Source organism: Accipiter gentilis, chromosome 1, assembly GCF_929443795.1.
Source record: "Accipiter gentilis chromosome 1, bAccGen1.1, whole genome shotgun sequence".
NCBI classification, from domain to species: domain Eukaryota; kingdom Metazoa; phylum Chordata; class Aves; order Accipitriformes; family Accipitridae; genus Astur; species Astur gentilis.
Window position 1 is genome coordinate 9,728,072 of NC_064880.1, and position 18,513 is coordinate 9,746,584.

General features: G+C 43.4%; 1 protein-coding gene across 4 annotated transcripts; it reads left to right on the forward strand.

Moving 5' to 3' along the window:
* The first annotated feature begins 1,210 nt into the window (after positions 1–1,210).
* On the forward strand, positions 1,211–17,199 carry LACTBL1 (lactamase beta like 1). 4 transcript variants are annotated; one of them, XM_049806042.1, is made up of 7 exons: positions 1,211–1,264; positions 4,458–4,602; positions 6,022–6,131; positions 9,475–9,632; positions 10,936–11,183; positions 14,107–14,212; positions 16,012–17,199. In XM_049806042.1, exons 1-7 carry the CDS (start codon positions 1,244–1,246, stop codon positions 16,988–16,990), a joined length of 1,767 nt encoding a protein of 588 aa, XP_049661999.1. In that variant the 5' UTR covers positions 1,211–1,243; the 3' UTR covers positions 16,991–17,199. The 4 variants fall into 4 exon arrangements, with proteins under 4 accessions (XP_049661999.1, XP_049662008.1, XP_049662017.1 ...); XM_049806051.1 differs by having other exon boundaries at positions 1,218–1,264; positions 4,461–4,602; XM_049806060.1 differs by lacking the exon at positions 1,211–1,264 and adding an exon at positions 1,789–2,016.
* Positions 17,200–18,513: the final 1,314 nt, after the last annotated feature.

The following is an 18,513-nucleotide window of genomic DNA, read 5'->3' on the forward strand; positions in this document are numbered from 1 at the left end:
TGTGAGGAGCTTATCTATTCTAATTAGTAAGGACGTCATTTGCAGCCCCATTCAGCAAAATTTGGGCACAACTCTGGGGCACAAGCACATGGCTGCATAGGCTCCACTTGAGTATTTTGGGCACTGCCAGAGCTTGGGCCACTACTGGAGATACTGAAATGAAGAGATGGTATTGAAGAGAATATCCTTACCTGTGGACATCTGAAGAAGACAATAGGATGGCAAGACCCCTGAGTTGCATAATCCCCCTGGATCTGGTGCATAACTGGGGGCATGACAATGCCCTCTTCTTTGAAGAATGTTTATAAGGTACTTTTCATAATAATGGCAGTTCATTATTAACATTTCCAGCTCACCGTGTGTTAAGGATACCAGGTCCCCATTCTTCACTCTGCTGTATTGTTTGAGCCATGAAATCACCAGCAATACTCCCTTATGCCTGCATCCCTGGACAGATGCTGCATTGCTTGAGGAGGGGGTGAGGCATGGCTGATTAATCTGTGCTCAGAGAGGCTGACTGTTGGGATTAGTGCTTTAGATGCTCTTAACATCTGCAGCTCTGGACAGCCCCAAATTCATCAGCACTGGAAGCCGGAGGGTAGCAGCAAGGCTGGTAAGAGCTCTTATGGGGGGGGGGGGGGGTGTTGCCTATTGAATTGCCGCTGCCAGATAGCAAGACAAGAGGGAGATTTTATGGGAAAAGTTACAGCCATGCCATTATCTTAGCACTTCCAAACCTGCCATACAGTTTTTTGGATTTGTCTGTGATTTCCAGGACTAAGGAGGGTGTTGGCTGTGTAGAGGGAGCAAGGCTGAGAAGCCAGGCAGAGGGCTGGAAAGACCCTGCAGAGCAGGCACAATGGAAAAGTGTCAGCCCTGAAAGTCTCGAAGCTCCAGTTCCACATGTTTGGGAGGTGGGGTGAGGATGGCTTTGGGCCCTGGCAAGTCCCAGAGCTTGGGACCAGCCCTTGCAGTAAACACAAGGTGCTTCCAAGCCAGATGTAGAGAGAGCAAAGCTGTTACTGAGGACTTACCTCATGTGGTTACATCTCCCTATCCAAAACCAGTCCCTCCCTGCCAGTCGCTTATCTGACCTGGGCTTTTTTACTCTGGGCTTCCCTCCTTGCTCTGACTACATTTTTCTCCTTCATTAACTTTTTTTTCTCTTCATCACAGGGTTTTATGAGCCTTTTGTTTGTGGAGACATGCAGCACAGGGGGCGAGAAGAAACTTCTGAGCAGCCATGGATGGGTTACAGCTGCAGGTAAGGCTCACCTCATGCAAATCACAACCTTCCACGATCCTTCAGAGTCCCCAGCAGCTAAGGGGAAAGAAAATACCAGCTCTATTTATGTCTAGTGAGCCTATTAGCTGGGAATGACTCCCTTGTCTATGGCTGGGGGGGAACTCCAGGAGGCTGTTCAGGATTAAGCCCGGAGAGTGCCTGAGCTCCTGGCTTAAGCTGCCCCACCTCCCCGTCCCGCAAACAGTCCAGCCTGCCCCCTCCCAAGCCCACCCAGGGATGGCCAGCTGGAGGCACACAGGGGCTGTCCATCTCATGAGTTAATCGTCTCCTCTTCAGATGTCAGGAGGAGATGAAGCTGCTATAAATAGATTGTGAAGCCCTCATGGTTTCAGCTGTGATTCACACACATGGCAGAGAAGCATTAGGAAGAATTAACATTCAATCTCTCAGGCACTTTCCTGATCACAAATGCTGTTCTGTCCCTGTGGCTTAATCTCCTTGCTCAGGGGACGTCAGCAGCACTTTCTGGGGTGTCTGAATGGGTCAAATGGACAGGGAAACCCTGGACTAAAAACGGGAGATAAAACGGCCACTTCAGCCGGAGCAACTGAGCAGAGCTGCCCATGATACGCAACTGCATTTAGGAGCATGGCAATGTGCTCTGCTCCCCCCCTGACTGGAGCTGAGATCAGACGGTGTGGTTTGTTACGGTATGCACACACTGGGATGCCTGACAACAGCCTCTGGGACTGAGACGTCTTCTGGTGATGGTACGTGCAGGGGACTGGGGCGCTTTCTGGCTCTCCCTAACCAGTGCTGCGGTGTGCCTCTCTGAGTGGCTCACAGTGTCTGTGATAGTCTGCCTAGATAAGCATGGCAGGGCAGGACAGCGTACCTGGGTGGTCTATGTGAAATCCCCATCTCTTTGCCCCCCCAACCTAATTTTTTCGAAGCTCAGGTGTACAAACATAGCATACAGCTAACCTAGCCATGAGAAGCTGTGTGCACTTGTTCCTGTATGTGTTTGCATTCATTTGCGTGTGTCTAAGTTCTTGGTAGCCTTCCTCCCCCTGCCTTGCTGTGTTTATGCTGTTAGCAGTGATGGTCACTAAGAAATGTATGTGAGATGGAGAAACCAGTGGAAGGGGAGGTAAGACCAGACAGGTCCTGGAGTGGGAAGTGTGAGGAGTCTGTTTGTATGTATCTATCTATCTGTTTGTCTGACAGTCTCCTAGGTACAGTGAAAGAGTGGTGTTTTTCCTGAAAGGTAGCTTAGAGGGTAGAGCATCTCCTCGAGGTGATGAATATTCCTTACACTTTTGCATATTCGGTGCCCCATCAATAAAAAAGAGATCCATGCCTCTAGTTTCATAGCATTGCCACTAATGAAAGAGACATTCAGGGCACTCATCATCCACAAGAGGTAAAGGGCAGTTTGGACTAAAGGTTGGGAGTTCAGTGTTGGTATCTTTGAGTCCTTGGTTAGTGATCTAGGGAGCCTGGAGTTCAACAGATGAGGCACATACCAGAAAATCTTTTCCTTTCACCCTGCTTTTAGGGACCCAGGAATCAGGGTTTCTCAGTGAAGCAAGGAAAGAGACAGAAAAACGGTCAGGTTGGTGGGGAAGTCATCTTATTATGATGGGACTAAATCCAAGAAAGTCACCCTTTGAGTACTCCAGGGCAAAGAGGGCCTTATCCCACTCCTTGCTGCAGGAAAACAGCATCTCATTGCAGCTCTAGGCAACATCCTTCTACATAAACTGAAGCCTGCCAGTATGGGGGTGATTAAAGAGATCTCGGTACACAGGTTTCTCCTTGTATAGATATGATCTCCAGCCTACTAAGGCACTGTATGTGGTTGGTGTATCTAAACCAACCTGGGTTTTGTGTCAAAATGGCTTTCCCCTATTTAGGAACACATGTCACTTAGGCTGGAGTATGGACTGCATGTGTGCTCTGGCAGGCTTAGGTCTGAGTGGGTCTCCAGGCACCTGTGTGGTCTTAAGCCATTCTTGAATTTTAAATCATGTTATGGAATAACCTGAAGTGAGCTGCCTTCAGAAATTTATGTGGGGATGCCTGAATAGGCTAAAGGGCCTCAGAAATAATTGTGACGTATTTCTGTTACTGTACAGAAAGTAGAATTTCAACCAAGAGTTTCAACAGGGGCTAGATTCCCCACTTGGATCCTTACAGAGCCACAGAACCATGTGCGAATCTGGAAGTGGCTCTACAGGTTCCCTAGTTGTGAGTGACAAGGCTCAGTTGACTTGCAGAAGCTTTTGCATGACCTTTCCTGTATCTCAAAAAAGAAAAAAGGCGCCATGTGGAAATCTAAAAGGAGTATTTTAGTCTGTCTATTCTACATGTGAGTCCAGACAATCTGAAACAGCTTTGGAATGTGGACCATATTGGATGCAAATGGTAGGCCATATGTTTTATAACATTAATTGCCAAACTTTTGAAAGCACCCTATTGACCTCCTATAGTCAGTGAAAGAGCACAGCTCATGCTTAGGCACCTAATCATTTATCATCCATTCCTTGTTTTTCTTCAACATTTATATGGTAGTATCACCAACCTGGATGGTCTCCAGTGTTGTGAGAGCTGCACAAACCCAAAATATTAGCCAGTTTTCCAAAACATGGCATCTGTAAATGCCAGGCTTACAGATGGTACACAATATAATGGGAATTACATGCACAAAATGGAAGGGTAAAAAAAATTCCATCATTCATCTATAAAAGCTGGATCTGCTCAGATGATCTGACTGGTGGCTGCCATGAACAGATGCTGGACTCTGGAAAAAAAGAGGTTGGAAAGATATCCAGGAATAAGTCATGATGGTTGAGAAGGGAGGAAATGAGAGCTGTAACAGAGAATCCTGCTAGCCTGGGCTGATGAGGTTCACCTGCAGACAGGGGAAAAGGCAAAAAGAGTAGATGGTGTTCTTCCACAAGAACCAACAAGGCCAACAAGGTAAGGAGAGTAACGTCTTACAAACCTCATTGGAAGACAAGAAGTCGTCTCTGGTTCCAGTTATTTCAATGTGGGCTGGTATGCCCAGCTCTGGTGCCACAATAGTATTGGAATTAGTCCATGTCCCTGCAGTAGCTTTATTCTCTGGTGTAGTGTACCTTTTTTGCCTAGCTGATATGCATGAAAGGCAGTTTCTCTCTCTCTGAGATCAGATCTTTTCTGTTTACAGCAGGCATCCAGCAGCCGAAGCCTCCTCAAGCTCATTGTTATGGAGGTGAAGTGGATTCATGTGTTGGCCATCTTCTTCTTCCTGTTGTCTGTTGCAATGACAGGATGCTTTCTGTGGCAGTACAGCCTCCCCAAGGTGGAGCCCAGTGAGTAGTTACCTTTAAGTTTGGTCATAGGTTGGCACAGAAATTTGTGAGACCAATAAACACCTCTCTGCCTGTGTGGACATTTTTCCCCAAAGAGCATTTCCCCAAACAGCACACAAATTTGCCTCCTCCTAGCTGGTGCAAGGACACAGAGGAGATGAACATTAGGTTGATGGAGTACCATGTAACACTGCTGGTGTCCAGAGAAGATCCATTACTTCTGGCACTAACCTGTGTTAATTGATATACCAAGGAGGTATTTTATTTTACATTTTCTACCTTTTTCTTTAGCATCCTGTCATAAAAGTCACTGCAGTTTAGAATGGGTTTTGGTTTACACCTTACTATGTGCTTTAGCTTATGGGCTTTCTTCCATTCCCCTAATCCTAGATCTTTGAACTGGCTCAAGCCCCCAGTTAACACTAGAATTCCTTTATGTTAATTATAGAAAACTTAACACATAGACTGAAGGCACTGTCTGTGCAGAGATGCAGTGTAACTGGATCAGAGCCCAAAGGTGACATAAAATCCACAGCGAAGGTGCCAGAGGTACTTCATAGACCAATGTCTGAAAAGATTTCAGACCCTACATTTTTACCACAGAGTATCAGAGGCTGCCTGTAGGCTCTTGTGTATCCATCACCATTCATCTCAAAGTTTTCATAGTGCCATTCCTATTCTCATCTTTATTTCTAATGTCTTATGCTCAGTTGGTAAGCAAAAAGATAATTAAGTATTGTGTTTACAGCTTACAGAGCAGAAGAGCTGTGTTTATGAACACCTTGGGATCAACTGGGAAAATAGTGCCTCCAAGTAAGAGAGTTCCTATCTCTTACTGAGTTTAAAGATCTTTGCCTGCCACAAAAATTTAAGATATGTCTCTGGCATATGCAGGATACTGCTAATTCAGAAGACAGCTAATATACTAGGTATGCAGCCTATCAACTGTTGTTACAGTGTTAAGATTTCAGGTGGCACTCACGAATCACTTCTACATCCATTTTCTGAGGTTACAATATGCATGGGACAACTCTGTGCTCCTGAATCCAAACTCAGACTTTCTCCGAGACATGGGCAGGGCACTTTCACGGAGTATAAACCCACTGTCAGGTACCCTACAGAGTCTTCTGTACTCCCAGTTCCTTACTCTTCCAGGTTGCAGTCAGTTGAAGCCTATTGCAGGTCCTGCCCATCCTGTGTCCATCCCATGTTAGAATAAGCAATAACAGAGCACAGTGCCCTCTTCAAGTCCTGTTTATGTGAGTTAGAAACAATTCAAGATTGTCTCTTTCCTATCCAGAAGTTTCCTTCAGCTTTGGAAAACACAAGCAAGAAAGCTAGTGCTGACTTCTGGATGAGGTTAAAGCTTGTTAGTGTGTCTATTGAAGTCAAATATGCTATCACTGAAATGTTTTCCAGGTCCATCTGTGAGGGAAGTGAGATCAGAAGCTGTGCAGATGTGCCCCCGCTATCCTGAACCAGTACAGCTGGACCACCCAATCCCCATTCTGAAGGACGCGTTGGAGAAGGTCTGTGAGGAGAGAGGAACAGAGGGAGACAGCGGTCATGACTACTTTTCTGAAAGTGTAGAGGGGAGAATATGTATTTTGCCCCTGAGCATCTCTGGGGAAGGAGGTGGGGAATCAAGGAGGTGGAGAACATGTGAATCTAGAAACGGGTATATAAAACTCTCACTGTACATACAGCAGAACAGGTCAATAGGCAGTTATCTTATCCAAAGGGTAAGCCATGATGAAGAAACATTATTACTTGTCCATCAGAAGGTCTGGTGAGCATACATCAGCACAAAATGATGGCTTTTGGCATCTTGTTTGCTCTTAGGCAGCCCTCATGTCCTGGAAAGTAGGTGACTCATGTAACTAGTTCCTATTAATCAGTAACTGTCAATTCCTTATTTTATTGATCTGCTGGCTTTCCCCCTGCTGGCTTTCCCCATGCCACCATTTAAAAATTAAAAAGTTACTTGTAGGTAACTTCAAGGAAAGGAATGGAGGGGAAGGGGAAAAGGAAGAGGGGACCTGCATCTGAATGAAAGAGAGACATGCTTTTCCTCAGTATGATATACTCTCTCTGAAATTTTAGCACTGTCTGAAATTCTGGTAGGTTCTATTTGCAATGAGAAAATACTGCAGTGTTGCCTTGACTGTAGGGACCATAAGGACAGCCATGCTCTGACAGGACACTCCTGATTTTGTAGACCCTTATCATATAATATACTGTCTCATTTGTATCTTTCTCATGAATAGCTTAGTTAGTCATAACAGAAGGTGTCCCACAGCTCTGAGCATTCTTTTTAACCTTCTTTGACTCTTTTCCAGCTCTAGCATGCTCTTGTGTAGATGTGGGAAATCAGTACTGTATACAGTATTCAAGGTGCAAGTGGATCAGGGATGTATACAGTGATAAAATGGTGTTTTCTGTTTTTTTTTATGTTATTTCTCTAATAATCCCTCATATTTGATTTAACTTTTTTTCTGCCATGAGGCACTGAGAAAATGTTTACATAGGAGCATCCATCATAGCCCCAAGATCTTGTTTCAGAGTGTTAATGACCAGCTCACTGTCCATCTGTGAGTATGTTTTGTGAAGTTAGGGTTGTTTTCCAGCATGCACATCACTTTACCTGGGCAGAATTTCAATTGCTATCACTTGACATTCACATTTATGAAGTCTCTGCCACTGTCTCTAGGGTTACTATAGAGAAGCATTTTATTATTCAATTAGGATTAGTCAGAGAGGTGGGGGAATGTGCAGAACATTGGGTGTCCAGCTGTCATCTAACCTCTCCTCTTTATGCTCCTCAGAAATGAAGTATCCAAGCACTTCTTCAAAGTAGGCTAGTGAAACTATTCTTACTTTGCACATGGAATAAGGCACAGAGAACCTGAACACTAGATGCATAGGAAGACATAGGTATTTGAAGGGGGCTTAGGCACTAGCACCTCAAAAGTGTATCTTCAGATGCCCTCAGGTTCTGCCTAAGTCTGTGGACACTCAAACCCACACTAAAGATCCTGCATTACCTGAGACAAACTACCATCCTGTGCCAGGCCAGGGACCAGATGCATACAGGGGAAGACTTTTTCCTAGCCCATGGCAGCTTGAAACAGGAGAGTGATAATCAGTCATGCATGAGGCTTAAAGAAACGTTTCTCTTCTAAGGGTAAATACTTTTGCTTATCAGAAAGGCCTACATTTTCCTCAGAATAGTCTTGCTAGTGGCCAAATCCAAACACTAAGTATTGGATTCAATGACACTCAAGTCTAGAAAAGCATCACGTATTTTTGTCAACTTTTTGCAGGTCCAGGCAGGTCTACATGCCAGACTGAGAAAAGTCTAAGGAGGACCATGCTTGCTGACATAAGACCAAGTCTGTTTTCTGGAGGTGCTGATGTACCTAACCATACTTGATGGGCCACAGGCACATGGGGAGGGGAGGGCAAAGAACCTTTACAGAAGGATTTGGCACAAGTTGGGTGTTTGGATGTTTCCACTGCTGGCTGTCAGTGAACATCACCAGTCCATCCAGTGAAGAGGTCCTGAGGACATGACTCATGTTGGCCTTTCTTGTCTCAGATGCTGGTCTTGGAAAGCCATTTCTTATGTCGTAAACTTCCTGTGCAAAGGACATGATGATGACATAGCTTTGAAAAAATCATAAAAGAGCAAGACCAATGCATTCTGCTTGCAAGAGGTGGGTGGTGCACAGCTGGCTGATAGGTGTCGTCGTTTAACCCCAGCCAGCAACTAAGCACCATGCAGCCTCTCACTCACTCCGCCCCCACCCAGTGGGAAGGGGGAGAGAATCAGAAAAAAAAAAAGTAAAACTTGTGGGTTGAGATAAGAACAGTTTAATAGAACAGAAAATAAGAAACTAATAGTGATAATGATAACAATAATAAAATGACAATAGTAGTAATAAAAGGATTAGAATATACAAGTGATGCACAATGCAATTGCTCACCACCCGCCAACTGACGCCCAGTTAATCCCCGAGTGGTGAGCCCCCCGCCCCCACCCCCCCAGTTTATATACTAGATGTGACATCACATGGTATGGAATACCCCGTTGGCCGCTTTGGGTCAGCTGTCCTGTCTGTGTCCCCTCCCAACCTCCTGTGTCTCTCCAGCCTTCCTGCTGGCTGGGCATGACAAGCTCAAAAATCCTTGACTTTAGACTAACCATTACTTAGCAACAACTGAAAACATCAGTGTGTTATCAACATTCTTCTCATATCGAACTCAAAAACATAGCACTATACTAGCAACTAGGAAGACAATTAACTCTATCCCAGCTGAAACCAGGACATTAGGTCTACACAATCCTAGCACAAGAGGGAGCAAAGAGCAATCACAGCCCTCTAGTTGCACAGTGCAGTTTCTCAGATTGCTGTTTAAACAGGAGTCATAACTCTAGCATGTTTCATGGCATGAAAAGTGTCATGGGATATTTGAAAAGTCTGGATCTTTTTCTCATATATCTTTGAACCTAAAATAATAGTGCAAATAACAGATGTGCACAGTACAATTTAAAAAGGAAGAAATTACTATTCTTGGGTTTTAGCATTTGTTTTTAATCATATAAGCATCATAGGTATTAGAAAGATAAGCACCACATTCTTCTACATGGTGGATATATAGACTGAAAGATAGATACTGGATAATTCAGCGTAAGCAATTCAAAGGAACAGGTTAAAATATTTTCCTTTGCCAAAACACATTTGAAAAAATCACTCTCGAGTGCATGGAAGTAAGGAGGGCTGATGGTCTGCATCTTCTACCACCTGTTACAGACTAGATGCATTACAAAACTCTTCATTTGGAAATTCATAATTTCCCATCATTCTCCAGGTAGATATGATGCTGCGTCAAAAGATTCATAGCTCTGGTCTCCCTGCCATGTCTGCCATTGTCATCTACAACGACACTGTGCTCTGGACAGGCAACTTCGGAAAGAAGAATGGTTCGGACCCTTCCTCAGTGGTGCCCAATGAGTACACTATTTACAGGTAAGACAGATGACACATCTTCTACTGGCTTGGGTCTACTGCAGAAACCACTTCTGGGTTACACTGAAACTTTGTGAGACAATGCTTCAGCTAGTCTGTAAATTTTCATATGCTTGTGGGTTATTGAGTTGTTTACTTTGGATTTATTTATTTTTTTATTTCATCTGACAATCTTTTAAATTGGAATAGCAGTGACCATCCTGAAGAACCTGAAAACATACTACTCCTTACATAGGAATGTCTCCTAAAAAACCAAAAACAAATAAAAAGGAAGTGTTCACTTCCTTTAAAGTTCTGTTCTCAGTGATTTATAGCTGTACTATATATAAAACATCTGGGCTATCAAATGTTGTCCTCAGCATAAACAATTTTGGAAAGTTTCAGCAGCTGTGACTACCATTTCCCCCCCCCCCCCTGTGTATCATGGTAAAATCCCTGCACAGATGACCTCATTTCTTCCAGAATCATAGAATGGTTTGGGCTGGAAGGGACCTTAAAGGTCATCTAGTTCCAACCCCCCCCCGCCATTGGCAAGGAAAGGGGAATGCGTCCGTGGTTGGGCTTGAACCACCAACCTTTCAGTTAACAGCCAAACTCACTAACCAATTGCACCACAGAGACTCCCCTGAAAAAGATTTCTTACCAGTTGATATTGTTTATGGTTGGAACTACGACAATATCTGATCATCTTTGAACCTCTGACTTTCATTTCTGATTAATGAAAACATTCTTGGCAAATGCTTTCACTCTAGGCCACCTTGCACCAGTCCAAGAATTTTACCTCGAGCAGCACAATACAGATGACCCCAGCCATCCCTCTTAATCATGGCCCTGTTGCCAAAAACCAACAAAATATAACCGGAGTCCTATTCCAGGAGACCTTTTGTAAATTTGACTCTGTTCTGAAGCCACCCAAGTATCAACACTGAATATGAAATGTAAAATTTTATGGCATTTTAACTGTAAAATTCCAATAAACTACTTGCAACTTAAGGTACTTACTAAGCAACAATTTACAAAATATGTCATCTTATGAATATTAAGTGAACAGAAAAAGTTCTGTAGCCCACTGCACTATTGGGGAGATACTACTGAATGTTATGTTGCAGTCCATAAAGACCAGAGTTAAAGATATTCAAGCTTCTTACCTGCATTTTAGCCATTCTGTTCTGAATTAGCAAAGGTGTTGCATGTAAAGCTACAGGCAGTGGGTCAGTTGGGGAATCTCATGTACTGACCATCAATCCTCTTGATTCGTGGTTTTCTTAATGCTTAATTTCTATAAATGTTTGTTCCTTGACAGAATTGCCAGTGTCTCCAAGATCTTTCCCACCATTATGCTGTACAAGATGTGGGAGGAAGGAAAAGTCACGTCTCTTGATGACCCATTGGAACGTTATGCCCAGAACTTTGTTATTAAGAATCCTCTGGGAAGGCTCAAGGAATCAGAACAGAGATACACAGCAGATGGGCTGATTTTTTTGGAAAAAGGCTCAATGCCACTTAAGCCATCACCTGTTACCTTGCGCAGAATGGCCAGCCAGCTCTCAGGTGAGACAACACTGCTACCTGCTTGCCCTCTGCCCACCATTATGCCACTTGAAAGAGACCACAGAGAGAACAGACCATACGCCAGGGATAGAAAAGGTTGCTGTTGAGGCCATTTCCCAGTATGGACCCTGCACCCTTGCACTTCCCAGAGGTCAGGCAGGACCCTTGGCGGCAAGCCGTCAGCAGCTTCATGAAGCGCTAAGAGGAAACTCTTGTCCAGGCCACCTGCTAGGAAGGGGCCCAAGCTGCACTGTGGGGTGGGGAATTGTTTTTTCCTGTGCAAGGTGAATATATATTTCTTTTAACACAGTAGCATGACCTGAAATCAGGTTCCAATTGATAACAGGTTTTTGTACTTCAGCCAAGAGTGCTCTCATTTTTCTGAGATGCAGAGTTGAGGGTCAAAGTGGCACCAAACCTCTTTGCTTTGAACAGATAGACCTTGAGCACTTAGCTAAATTTAGCTGTCAGTGTGGCTCCTGATCTGGGATTCCTGAGCTATTAATAGCTTTGTACTTGCTGTCAGAAGACTATTAATCTACTGTTACCTTCATAATTGGGAAACTCTTACATTAAGGTAGAAGGAGCTCACAGGACTCAGGAGAGCTTTAACCTTTCTCAGAAATAAAGATGCTAATACTTGACTCAGAGATTCCAGATTTAATGGCCAAAGAGACTGTACTGATACCTCATGTAGCATTTTGATTAAACTCTATAGCACCTGCATTATTCCAGGTTGGAGTAAATGCCCTAAAATTAGGACCTAAGATCAAAATAGCTTATAGGCAAATTGCAGTACCTCAGGACAGGGTACAGCATCATCTGAAGCAAGCCAATATCAAGAAAAATGATCCCCCAAAAGGAATGATGTAACTGAAATCTAGAAACAACCAACCAACCCAAAGTGGCCAGTGGCAGCAGGAGTCAGAAAGAAAGATGTGTGCACAATGCTGCACAGCCCCTCTCCCTGCAGACAAGGTCTTGCTCTACCCAGCCTGATGATGTCCTCATGGACATCAACTCTGCCTGTTCCCCTCTGACCCTCAGGAGCACCTGAAGCTGGTGTTGCTGCTCCTTGCAGGAGCAGTCTGTGCTGGAGCTACATCTCCCAGTCCTGCTGCAGTTTCCTGTCACCTAGTGAGGTGTGAGGTATGCCCTAGAATTACTTGGAGGAAGCATATGTCAAAAATGTACCTGGTCATAGCATTGCTTGTAATGTGCAGCCATTCCATTGCTTCCATCACTGTACTGGATTTGTGCTCCTTCTTAGCTTCTTTTACATTCCTATGTCTTTTTTTTTTTTTTTTTTAAGAATGTGGCCCAAATTTCCCAGACCACACCAGCAGGGCACACCAACCAGCTTGGACCCTGACAATTTAGTAGAAGGAAAAGCACAGTTTCAAAATCGCAACTGAAAATCAAATGAATGTTGAGGTCACATGTTACGTTTCCTGTCTGTCAAAAACCAAAAAGGAATAGGTTATGCATCAAGATCAAAGCCAACTGCATGACATATTGTAAAGTGGTTTTCATCTAAATTCTTCCAGTGCAAACTGATCTATAATATATCCTCATTATCTGGACTTTTCTATATTGCACACTACAAAAGTAACTCCAAAGATTTTTCTCCTCAGCACTTGATGAGTACATTGCTAGAGGGAAGCTCCAGCTTGTTAACACTATGATTTTCAAATATCTATGAATGACAGTATGAGATGCTATTGTAAATTATTAACAGCATGCTTGTCACATCAATTAGCAGCGCATGAGGTATAAATCAATGACTGTGGATTTTCTGTTATGTTCACATATTGTCTGGTTTATCATTTCTAATGAACCTCAAGAGAGACATTGCACTGTTGTCATCGCACTGGTTGAACTCTCCGAGTGATGCAACATTTTCTTCGCTGCCATTGTGGCAAGTAGGAAATGAAGGACCCCATTGTGTACTTGAAGGTGCTCAGTGCATCTCTTATCTGGTCATTCAGCTGCACAAATAACCATGGACCAGAAGCAGAAAAAGTGTTCTCATTCCAGTTCAAATCCCAAGGTCAAGTCAATTGAGAAAAGCTGGTGGTGCTGCTACAAAAGAATAGGGCCTCATTCAGCTCTGCCATGATTAAACACATGCTCACTGAGTAGACTATTGCAAGTCATTTTTCTGTCATGTACCCTTCCCGATTTCCTCCCAACCTCTAAATCAAAGTCAGCTGTAAACTGCAATGCAGATTTCATTCCAGAGGTAATCCAAGTTCTGGACTTGGTGAGCTGTAGATCCTATGCAAAGGAGTTGTGGCATTTTAAAAAGTCCTGGCCAAAAGTTTTTAGGGAATCCATGTTCACTGTTGTGAAATTAAAAGTGAAAAGAACTTCATTTCTCCTACATTCAGAAACCCTGAATAAATGTTACTAAAGCTGAAAAAAATAAAAGCTAAAAATACTTTAGGCCAAGCCTGGAATGGTTCAGAAAGTTGAAGCCCTCTGTAGCAAGTTGTAAAGAACAAAAATATGTTTAAAGGGGCTGCTACACACCTTTGTAGTCAAGGGAATAAAGTCACATGGAAATACGGACAGGGATTTCCTCAACACCCAATATGCCCTTCTCTTCCAAAATAAACTTGGGGATACAGGGTATTTTTAATCATTCATCAAAGCATTTTTACTGAAATGTAGAAACCCAGAGTTGGTGCTGGGGTAGGAGTTCCGTTACCCAGATTCAATTGTCCAAGACTTGAATACTGTGTCCTGCAGTCCCGCACGAACAGGTCCTTGCAGCACATTTGCTATATGTATAAAGCACATGTGTGCATCCTTGTTTCCATCTTGCCATTGAATCTTGCCTTTTGCTCACTCTTTACCAGACTCAAAGTTTCCTGGACCATGATTTGTCTCAAACTGTTAACTTCTTTTCTTCATGGTACAGGTCTGCCCAGGAGGCTGCGATCTACCAGCCTGCTGTGGAAGGGCAATACACAAGATGCTCTAGCTCTCCTGAAAGATGATGTCTTGGTTGCTGATCCTGGAACCAGGTCACATATATTCACTTACGAGCTTTTGGTCTGGGTTTGTGTTCTCCACTGATAATAACCCCACCTTGCAGTCTCTATGGCCAATGGATAAAAGGCAGCCATTCCTAAAGGGAGCTTCAGCCATCAGCCCAAATACCTGTCTTAGGCTGGAAAGAGTGTCTGTTGGAGGTGCCAGGGGCTTTTTTAATGTGTATAGTGTCTAAGTGAGAACCCTAGATAAGGCAAATTAAACTGCTATAGTTAGGTCCAATGAGCCTTAAATTGTGAAAGATGCAGATTTTCAAAAGTGGAAAGGCATGTTAATTTAAATGGTTTAAACCATCATGGATTTCACTTAAAATCATGCTATGTCTGTAGATATTTGCATGTTTCTACATTTTCTGTAAGTTCTATTAATGTTTGTTACAATTTATGTAGCCTGTTAAAAGTCTGTTACCTGAGTTGCAAACACTCAGAAATATGAACAAGGTCCAACAGACAGCAGGTGAGCGAAAGGATTCAGACTAACAGGGAAAAACTTTCTAAATCTGCAAAATTTTTAGGGAAAAAAATTACATTCTGAAATAATTTGCCTAGCGTTGCTGCGGATTCACCATGACTTGAAGTCTGCACGCTTAGAGAATTCAATGGCTCGATCATGGCAACCTTGTATTAGTTCTGTCCCATGTCATATAGGTTGTTACAATAGATGTTCCATAAAGGATTTTAAGACCTTAATATCATCATCTTCTTTGGTATTCATATTATGCTTACAATTAAGATACATAAGGACATCCACTCATAGTCTGTCAACCCCTTATTACTTGACATGTTGATAGTTTTAACTCTGTCTCCCTGTTCCCAGATACACTTCACAGCAAACAGATCCTTCTTCCTAAAATAAATTCCCTTTCATTGATATAGAAATTTTAACATATTTTTCTGGGTATGTTGAAATTCAGCTCCATTTCAGATATAAAATTTTAAATCCAGAATGTATGCATTCTTGGGGTTGAAATGTATATACTCATCATGCTTTTATTCAGCTCGATGAGCTGGAAGTTCTTGAAGTGGTACCAAATTTATGATCTAAATAGGCCTCAGTGAGGTGTGTGGCTTCATACAAGTGAAAAAGAAAAAACAAGGAATGTTGAAGACATCATGAATTTTGAACGTGTTTGAAAAAAATTACCCATTCATGTCTTCATGTCATTAAACTTCATTCAAGTCTAAAGACTTAAATCACTTTATGGATATTAAAGACTGAAGCACTCAGTTGTCTTTAATGACTCCACATTGCTGGATGCTGCTTTGTAGATTTTTAAGTGCTTTTACCATCTTAAGGTAGCTTAGGTGCTTAAGTGATTATACCATGTTAAATCTCCAAAGAGGCTTACCTGGAATTTTGAGACCTTTAAGGTAAGCACCTGTAACTCGCAATTCTGCTCTTAAAAAGAATCCATATATTCTTTGGTGAACAATTATAAACAGTAAATCAGGATATGCAAATATATAGGTTTTTGCATAAAAGTGAGGGTTTTTTCATTTTCCATGTCCAGCTCTCTTTTGGTACATAGTGGTTAAATAACTCTGCTGATGCTCCAGTAAGAAATTTCTCTTTCTTGACATAACAACACATCAAGGCAACAACATTAAGTTTTTCTCTGTCCCTCCTTCACCCTCCTTTCCTTTAGCATGTCATCTGATAAAATGAGAATTTTCCCCAGAGAAGAAAGACCTAGCAACTGTTTTGGCGTAGTCATACCCACATTCCATCACTGAGGTAAGGCTGATCCAGATATATTGCTCTTCCTTTTCAGATGCCACTACAGTAATTTGGCTTTCTCACTGATGGCACACGTGCTAGCTGACCATGCAGCTGAGGGGCAATACCAGCGCTGGATCTCAGAGAACATCCTGGACCGCTTGGGCATGGAGGACACTGGCTTTGACATCACGCCACCGATCCGCTCCCAGATGGCTGTGGGTTTCTACGGCAGCCGGCAGCCGGCCCCTCTCTATGACCTTGGCTGGTACAGGCCTTCTGGCCAGATGTACTCCACAGCTGCCGACCTTGCTAAGCTGGCAATGGTCTTCTTAGGCACCTACCACCGTCGTCTCCTAGAGCCTGACACAGTGAAGACAATGCTGACCCCTCTGTTTAAGTGCTCTACTGAATACTTTGCTAACAAGACTGGCACACCCTGGGAGATTAATGAGCAATTGGGATATGATGTCATTAGGAAGGATGGAGACCTCGACGGTTATTCAGCTACCTTCTCTCTTATCCCCAAGCTCCGCCTGAGCTTCATTGTGCTGATGGCAGGGCCCAGGCCACAGGGTGGAGATATTGTGACTCAGATATATGAGTATCTTATTCCTGCCATGGAGACTGCATTCAGAGAGGCACAGAAAAGCTTGATTCCTCCTCCAAGTCCAGGCCCTTATGTTGGCTACTATACCTATTCCAATCTGACTTTCTATGAGATCAAAGTTGGACCTGGTGGGGTGCTGGTCATGCAGCAATTTGGGCCTCATGTAGAAGAGCTGATTCCTGAAAAGTACCGGACAATCAAACTCCACCACCTGGAAGATCGTGTTTTCCAAGTTGTTTTTGACAAGGAGTTCCCATGTGTTCTGCACCTGGGTTCTGCCTCCATCTCACTGGAGACCCAAAATGGGCAGCTCTTTAACTTTTATCCATTTGATCGCAATGGTTTGTCTCCTGGCTTTGATGCACCAGGGCTGAATACATACAATGTGGTGCGTGTACTTCGTAAACCTATATTCTATAGCTAAATGTCCCCTCTACTTTTCTGACCACTTCTGGGACATGGATCCAAATCAGTGTCTTACCAGACTCTCCTGTCTGCATGGCTTTATGAATGCCATTTAAAAGGGAAAGATGGTGGCAAATGACTCTTTTGCCCAACAAATATGTCACATCCCACTTCTAAAATTACTTCAGTGGCTTGCGATCCCTGACAGTGCACAACAGGCCAGCTAGCAACTGGGAAATCTTGCAGAAAAAAGGGGTGAGAATGTGCTGGTTGGATGGTGTTTGGAGGCCATAAAAAATAGCTGAGCACTTAAGTCTCCACTTACATTCTCTATTTAATGACCACTGTGGTGATTGACTGGTATCATCAAAGGGCTGAGAATTTCTTGTGTCTCTCAAAAAATATCTCTTCTTCAGTCCAAGGGTTTTTCCAGGGCTCTTCAGAAGCTTATCTGCCATGAACAAGATTCCTCACCTCTGTTTGCCAAAAGTGCTAGAAAATGGCACCAGCCTGATACCAGGCCCTGCTTGTGATACCTGGGAAGTGAGGGTTCATTTCTTTCCTGGGTCACAACAAGGAAATTGTGGAAACAGCAGACAGCAATGTGGTTGTGTCTTGGCCCCATGGATTTCTGCAAAAGAAGTGGTCACACAAAGGATATTGTAGCACTTAAGTACAGAAGCTGAAGCTTACTCCTGTGAGAAGGGCCATATGGACATATGCTGGTATATTCCAGCTGGACTCAGGTCTGTGGCTATCTCAGTATATAGGCAAGTGTGTGAGTGTGGCATTTAAGTACACGAATGCATGGGAATCTTTACGTGTGTTTTGGGCAGAGTGTCTGTATGGGTACATACCCATTGTGTTTATGCAAGTGTGAGGGAGGATGTGCATTAAGTCCATTAGCCTGGGGAGCACTACCTTTAGGACAGATGCACCTGCAAGCAATCTGCAAAGCCACAGGTGCATTTTCTTCTCCCTTCTTGTGCCCACTCAGTGCAGGACAGATGACATGTCATTAATGGCCAAAACCATGTCACTGTGACGGGAACAGTATCAGGCATGAGTGCAAGACAGGGCAAGTACCACTGACTGAGGAGTCTTGGCTCCTGCAATGCCCCTTCAGGTTTAGGAGAGTATTGTGATTGCAGCCCTAACTGGAGCCTGAAATAAAAGCAAGCAGAGGGTCAGGGCAAGATAACTCTTACCTTAAAATGAATAGCCTAGCTGCAGAATATGGCAATGGCTGTACAGCACGGAAATCCTGAAGGAAGTGCAAAAGGGTAGCCATACTAGCACAATCAAAGACCCTTCAAAGTGCATGTTGTCCCATACCATAACTAACATGAGGTTGGATCCTCTTGCAGAGTCACCTCCTTCTGCTGCTTGTCCACAGAGAGTCTTGAAAGTGGACATGTCTCAGAGAGGATGAGAAAATAAATGTCCCTGCCTCCCTTCTCTCTTGTCTCTCACTGTTTTCACTCTGTGTGCAGTTCTTCAGTTCTGAGTAGAGAGACCATCACTGAAGGCCTAGAAATCTAT

Coding starts and splice junctions, on each gene's coding strand:
- LACTBL1 (XM_049806042.1), top strand. CDS start 1,244: ATGGATGGGTTACAGCTGCAG. Junction 1,265..4,457: donor TGGATGGGTTACAGCTGCAG/GTAAGGCTCACC, acceptor TTCTGTTTACAG/CAGGCATCCAGCAGCCGAAG. Junction 14,213..16,011: donor GTTGCTGATCCTGGAACCAG/GTCACATATATT, acceptor CTTCCTTTTCAG/ATGCCACTACAGTAATTTGG.